Source organism: Carcharodon carcharias, chromosome 1 (assembly GCF_017639515.1).
Source record: "Carcharodon carcharias isolate sCarCar2 chromosome 1, sCarCar2.pri, whole genome shotgun sequence".
Taxonomy (NCBI): Eukaryota; Metazoa; Chordata; class Chondrichthyes; order Lamniformes; family Lamnidae; genus Carcharodon; species Carcharodon carcharias.
Genome location: NC_054467.1, coordinates 212,639,094 through 212,646,515, shown reverse-complemented (window position 1 = coordinate 212,646,515; position 7,422 = coordinate 212,639,094). Strand labels below are relative to the sequence as shown.

Sequence of the window (7,422 nt, the reverse complement as noted above, 5' to 3'; positions counted from 1 at the left end):
AAAGGTACATTGTGAATGGAATATCTTTCTGGCTAGGGACAAGACATTGCCAGTTTTTGATTGAAACACCCATAATATTTGAAATGCCAGGAGTTAAGTTTACTTGCCTAACATGTTTGTGTAAAGAATAACTAATATATCCATTAAGCATTTTTAGCTTTGGCAAAGAATGCTGAAAATGTCACTGCTAACATTGATGAATCGCTTCTGTACACAGTTCTGTAAACAACAGAATAATCTACATCCATACACAGCTGATGTTTCCCTTCTGTTTCAGTAATAGTGGAATATCGAGGAAGCCAACCCTTCTTCCAGAATTGTCAGCAATATTTCTATAGCAATACTGCAGTTCCCCATTTGACATTAATAGCTGCTTTGAGAGTAATGCAAGTGGGAAGCACTGGGCTTTGCTACCCTGTTCATATCCATCTCAAGCCATTGTTAAGTTCCGCACATGCAAACTAAAGGCTAAATGTTGCCAGGCTCCGTACATCAGAAAATTAAATGGTGCTGTGATCTGCTATATGGCAGTGTGCGAGATCCTACTTGGCAAAATTTACCCTCAATTTACCTCTACCTTAGCATAGGTGGAGAACTCTACTCACCAGGATGCCGGTGAAGTTTCTTCAATTATTAAGTGAATGGTCTTTGTCAACTTTTTTTTCTACACTAACGTTAAAAACTGAAAGAAGATCCAATAGATTACATTGAACATAAGATTACATTGGACATATCTATATCTGGATTTTAAAATTAAAAATGATTGTTTTGTACGAGGCGCAGTGGTCTCCTATTACTTCTGATAGGTTGTTCAGATCATCACTTTTGTTGTGAACGCTAAGAGAAGGGACAACACCTACAGTGCAGGGAACCCAGAAAATCCAGAAGATTGAAAAGATAAAACATAATAAAAAATAAGCCAGGAAATAGCGGTTAAAACTGTCAAATCAGTGCAATGGCATTTGGTATAAGTGGCTGGAATATTTTCATAGACAATTCAACAAAGGTGAAATGTTAATATTTCTTCATCATATTTCAGTTGGTAGTGATATTCCTTCATAGTCAGAACTATTATCAAACTGTCCATGTTGATGAACAGATTATTCAGATGTATAGGGATTGAATTGGTTAATGACAGGTCACCTGTTTTACACTATGACTGGTGCACTTTTCTGTTGAGGTAAATAGACATTGTCAATTAAATGTTAATTGTGTTTAATTGTATGTAGGAGGTGGGCATTAACCGGACATTCGCTTCTGTCCCTATCCAAAGGAACAGACTGAAATTGTGGTCGTTGGTTGAGGAAGTGCATGTTTCTAACATCTACCTCTGTAAATAAATGCTTATAAATGTGTATAAAGATGGGCTCCAGTTCTATCCTTCACCTTTTTGAAAGAGAATAGGCTGCTGATCCATTATCAGTCTTTTTTCCAGTACTGGTGTTGGCCTCAATATTCACAACACAGGCTCCCTCAGTTAGTGCTCCTCTTGTCTCCCATCTTAATCTTTCATGCTTCACATGCATACTTACTTTCCTGCCCTGTCAGTAAATCTGCTAGAATGAGAAATTATATGATTCGAACTGTCCGCAAACTATTATTACAAGATCTTTTGCAGACCCTTCCCGACTTGATATTCCAAATTCGTCACTGCCGAGTCAATTGTGACTTTTTTGCACAGTCTGAAATCCAATTATCTAAAACCCAAAATCCCATTGTTGTAAACTCACCTGTTGGCTTGTTCAGCTTACTAGGCATCAGCAAAGTGGCATCGAACTGAAACATTGGTACACAATGCTAGACTAAATTTTTCAAAGCGTTTGCTTGACTTATAAAGATTCAATGTTTGAAATGAAAGTTACTGTAGTCCCAGAGGACTCAACAGAGAAAGATGACTGGTGGTGAGTTTAACCTGAGGGTCACCACACCTCAAGTGAGGGATGAGGTTGAGAAGGCAAGGCCTTCATGGATGACCTCAGTTGGTACAGGAATTGAACCCATGCTGTTGGCATCACTCTACACTGCAAGCCAACTGTCCAGCCAACTGAGCTAACCAACAGCCACATTACTCAATATTTATTGCTGTAACCAGAGCAAAACATAATTCCTGATTTTAACTGGGCTCCATTTTCAAGGAATTAATTTTAAATTTCAAAACCCAGCCACTGCAGCCAGAATAAGGTCCTGGGTATTTTAACTCCCAGGTCTCTTTTTAATGCTGCCAGTTAACGTTCCACTGTTTATGACTGGAAATCATCCGGGAAGCATCCTAAATCACTAAGGGTCGGTAACTCCATGGGGTCAGCTCCTGTTCCTCCTGGCTGCACAAGAAATGGCTTCCCAGGCAGCTTCTGGCCCTGATTCAGTTTCTCACTGGGTAGGCCTGGCACAGTCCTGGACTGGGTTTAGTGTTTCCGAAGAACTGAAATATTAACTCTGTTTCTCTCTCCACAGATGCTGCCAGGCATGCTGAGTTTTTCCAGCACTTTCTATTTTTAATTCAAATTCTCAAACTGCTATGCTGTGAATTGAACTCACATTTCCTGGACTGAACATTAGCAGATTAAAATAGACATTGAGGAGATATGTGAAGTGCTGTTGGTCATGCTGAGGAAGTAAATTAATACAGGTGACCCAGAAAGACTGGAATCAGATGAAAATAATTCCCATCTGCAACAATCATACCTTACAACTACACACTCATTAAACTGACCACAACCAATAAGATTAATGATCATAAATGGAATGGCTAAACATCTGTTTGAGATAAAAGCCTAATAAGTCATAGCCAATAAAGATACAGAAGGGGTAGATCTTGTCAAAAGAATGTTTTGCTTTTGAGGAGAAGCTATTCCATATTAGCAAATTAAGGTCACACATTGCATGTAGATTTCCAAAATGCCTTGCATTAGGTTCCCATGACAGGCCTCATTAAAAAATAAAGTCATTGATTAACAATGATAAATTATAGATGTAGCCCTATAAAAAAACTAATGGGGAGGAAGCAGAGGGTACTTGGAAGGGGGTTTTAATCAAGATGGTAGTATGTATTTAACATGGTGCCCCAGATTATGCTCTAGTACCTCACTTGCTCCTGATTTGCATACATGGTCTAGATTTGCAGCCTTAATGCAAACTTTGCAAATTACATTAACCTAGAGACTCAGATAGGCAGCTAAGGTTTTACAAAGAGAACCCAACAGGCTTAGACTAATCAATAGAAAATAAAATTCAATATAAATACAAAGTTTTACATGTTGGAGTAAAAGTCTATGTCTGAAAGCTGACTGACTCACCACTTCAGCAATACCTAAAAGCATAACATAAAAAAGACACAGTATGCTATCACGTCAGTTGAGTTAAGAAGTCATGATGAAATTCTTCATGGCTCTGGTAAGGCTGCAGCTGCAATGCTGCATGCAGTTCTGATCTTTGTGATACAAAGAGGGTTTCCGGACCTTCATAAGTGATGCAAAGGAAACCAATAAAATTGGTTGCTAGTGATAGATGGATGTGTTATGAAGAACAACTAGATAAATTTTAGATCTTCTATATCTAGGTAAGTTTGTAGTACAGAGGACTTAATAGAAATGTATTTATTATGATAGAGAATAAAAGCAGAATAATACTTCTGCTACACTAAGACAGCAGGATAAGTTAGGATAGCAGGACAAGAAGGAATAAGTTCAAGGTTGTGAAGAGCAAGTTTAAAATGGACATTAGGAACTACTTCTTTACCAAAGCAGTAATCATCAGCTGATGTTAGTTGTCATAAATGACAGTTGAGGTCGTGAAACTGGACTCACTGAAGAAACAGCTAAGTATTAGATTGGAAGGCAGTAGGATTAATTTTGTAGGAGGATGAAATTAAATGGATAGAAAGATGTCTTTTATCTCAACCTATCTTGTAATTTCTGATCTTGTGAAAAATCTAGTATCATTACCTATTTATAAGGATTAAAAATGAAACAATTCCTAAACGTAGAAGTCCTGCATAAAACAGAAAATGTTTTTCTTATCCTGTGTCTTTGTGTTATGCTTTTAGATATTGTTTGTTACAGAACAAAGATGCTGCTATTGCTCACGTTAAGGAAGAATGCACACAATTCATCTCCCATAGATATAATCTGTTAAATGCAACACCCATGTGAAAAGTCACTTCCTCAAAATTCACCATTCTGAACTGGTATATTATGGAATCATCTTAACACTCGAGAACTTATTTCAATTATTACATTTGATAAAAGTATTTTTTTGATACTGATAATGGAATAAAATTCTACAACAGCAGTGCAAAATTTGATACATCCTCACTGGTTCAATCTCTTCAACTTAGTCCCAATAGAAAAGATTTGCAGTGCAGTCTTGAAAGCCATTTCACTTCCCTGCTGACATTCGCTTTGCGAGTTCTGACAATCGATCTTAATGTCTATAGTCTTCTCCAGATCCCCAGTCAGGAATTTCATGGCTCTGGGGCTCACCCCCAGTGGCCCGATTTCCACGGCTGAAAACCTTCAGTTGAAGCTCTGCAATGTCATTTCTAATGTCTGCCAACATCAGAAGTAAAAAGTCAAAGGAGCCTGGTGGACCCTGCAATCAACAGTTTCAAAATTAGTTCTGAATTTCAAGCTAACTGCTGTTTGAATTTGTGAGTCTGTTGTTTTGCAAACACCTGTAGAATAATTGGTAGAACTGTTTTGTTTTACTATTTCTAACAACACAAGAAAACATGAGGAATGACAAAAGGACATTCAATCTGTAACAATTTTGAGTTTCTTTTACTTTTTGTCACTTAAGGCTTGGGTTAATTTTCTTGGCATCCATGACTCAGCTTACTGTTATGGAATAAAGGAACACTTGGGATTTTCAGTAAATGTTGGCCGTGCTAGTAACAGACATATCCTGAGAATGAATAAAAGAAAAGTTGCAAGTGAAGGGTGGTAACATAAATGCCACTGTGTTGCCTCATGGATATTGATGGAAAGTTGTTAAAGCACGTAAACACAAGGGAGAAATGGTTGAAAATGGTGGACATACTTAATGCAGTGGATTCCTGGAAAGTGTTGCTTGTTCCTCTTTCCTTACCCAAAAGTGGGGAGTGGGGGTTAACCATGAAATGTTTTTGACTAATATAATATATTGCACATTGAGTGGCCATGAAATGAATAGTAGTACTTCAGGATATGATCATTTCTTTCCATCTATCTGCTGCATTCTTTTTGAGGCCCTTTATGAAAGCCATATTCAATGGTCATGAGGGCTCAACCTGATTATACAAATGAAGCATATTCCAGTAACTTGGGCAGAGTTGGTGCTTTTTGCCTTTGGGAGCAGGAACCTCATCTCCCCACAATGCTGATGGTGATTGAACTGTCAAAGAAAAACTAAGCTAGTGCACTTACCTATCTTCCTGTCTGTTATCATTGCACTGAATACAGTCAATGCACAGACAAAACATACCCACTCTAATACAAAAGGAGTGTGCTCCCTATAAGTTGGCTCTCATAACTACAAATAGAAACTGAGAAACATTTTGATTGCACTGATTAAAATGCAGGGTCATATACTTGTATTTTTGTAAAAATGAAGTATTCTAAATACATGATGGGCAAATTCAATGATCTTATGCTTTAGGCAACAAATCAAGCTTGTACAGGGTTCCTGTCAGACTTGGGGCTACATATTTGTAGTCCCATCTCCTCTGAGCATACGCCCCCGCCTCTGGGCATGTGGAAACATTAAACTCTGTACTCCTTTTGACCTTCTATAATTATATATGTATTACTAAAACATTGCACAATTTTACAAGAAACTTTTAAAATTATGCCTGTCATGTCCTTTTAATGTGTGCCCTTTTTTAAGTTGTGCAGATCCATGCAAATGAAATATGTTTTACTTACAGGGGATCCCCTTGGTCCTGGAGCACCTCTCTCACCCTGTTGTGGGACAGGACAATGATTATTACTGTCTCTGGTTTTCCAACTTCCAAAAAATTGTTAAATTATTAAATGGAAAGAAAGGGTTACAGAACATCAGAATTAAGATCTATACAGTTCTTTCCAACCCTCCACTCCCGCAAGCAGTAACATAGTTTGGAGCACAGTTCCAGGAGCTCCCCACCATCTCCCCAAAGTGGCTACCCCATGTGCATGAGCTCACACAGTGTTGGGGTGGGGGGAAGAGTTTGACTGTGAGTTCTTCTGCTTCTGATTTAAATTGGCAGATTTAGGGCCAGGTGTGTAACATGTTCTGGTGTTATAATATTGAAATGAGGTACCATTCCTCAGATTTTTAGAGGTTTTTGAATTTAACAGCTGTGGTCTGGGTTTCCCAGTTCATGGAGGCACAATGGCTAAAAGGAGGTGGGAGATGCTAGATCCAGGGGGGTAATTGCTTTTGCAGCACTCCTTGTGGGTCAAGGGGAGCAGGACAGCTTCACCCTGCCCTTCAAGCAAATCAAATGCTGTGATTAATTTCCTCCTGCATATGTTGGACATCCTCCCAGTTGTAGCCTTCTCCTGCTGGCTTCCCAAACAAGCAGTCAGCCAGTCTCTTATTGTGGTTGGCTGATGGGCAGAAAATGAGAGCAAAAAAATAACTGTAATGAGTTCCTTCTGCTAAATTAGACAAGATCTGTGTTTTCAACACTTCCAAGTTTTCTGTTCACAAACATGTGTCCCTTCTTCCTTACCTTTTCCAGGTATGTATCAGGCCTTGTGTGTAAGCAGTCTAACCCAGACTGAACTGGTTCCTCAGCAGGGTGGGACTGCCTGCAGTCCCAACAGTGGCCATTGTGCCCGGCTGGAGCTGCTGAGACTACAGAGCCTCAGAACATCTAATTGGTTGACAGTTCACTAAGGCAAGACTTCCGCCCGAGACTGAGGAGAAAATCTCTCCCTAAAGCAATTAACATTGCTCCCAACATTAAATTGCTTGCAGTGCAGATGTCAGAATTATTGGTGGGTTCTCTCACCCCAACTTTTTAGCTAAGGGTCTGGGGGACCATGGCACCCAGTAAAATCCAGCCCAATGAGTTTGAGCCATTCTCTGGTCTTCAGGTTGCAAAATCCCTTTCAATTCATATGCATTCTATTCTGGTATTCATGCCTGAGGGACAAACATCACATCTGTTCAGCACCACTTTCAAAGCATTTAATTAAATACTTTTGACATTTCTCCGAGAGATGTGTGGAGACACCATGGGCCATAAATCTGTGGCCCCCTTCATACTCTCCTGCCACATCTCCAGCAGGAATCCTAAGGGAAGGGCTCAAATTAGATTGAAGAGCGATTCTTAAAAGAATTTGTGGAGTGCCAAAAAAAGCCTTCTCACATATAGAAGCTTAAGTGAAGAGCACAGAATGGTACATTTATTGTTACCACAGAGATGAATCCTTTGAGAGGCCTTTTTCAGTGTCCATG

The 7,422-nt window shown here is 39.2% G+C and overlaps 1 protein-coding gene across 2 annotated transcripts in view; it reads right to left on the bottom strand.

The window, feature by feature from the left end:
• Positions 1–3,027: 3,027 nt before the first annotated feature.
• ccbe1 (collagen and calcium binding EGF domains 1) overlaps positions 3,028–7,422 on the bottom strand; it is a 396,661-nt gene continuing 392,266 nt past the window's right edge. For both annotated transcript variants that reach the window (XM_041192659.1, XM_041192667.1), the window contains exons 10-11: positions 5,901–5,936; positions 3,028–4,590 (exon numbers count right to left, since the gene is read on the bottom strand). In XM_041192659.1, the coding sequence (XP_041048593.1) occupies positions 4,423–4,590; positions 5,901–5,936 (204 nt within the window). In that variant the 3' untranslated portion in view covers positions 3,028–4,422. The remainder of the gene's footprint in view (positions 4,591–5,900; positions 5,937–7,422) is intronic.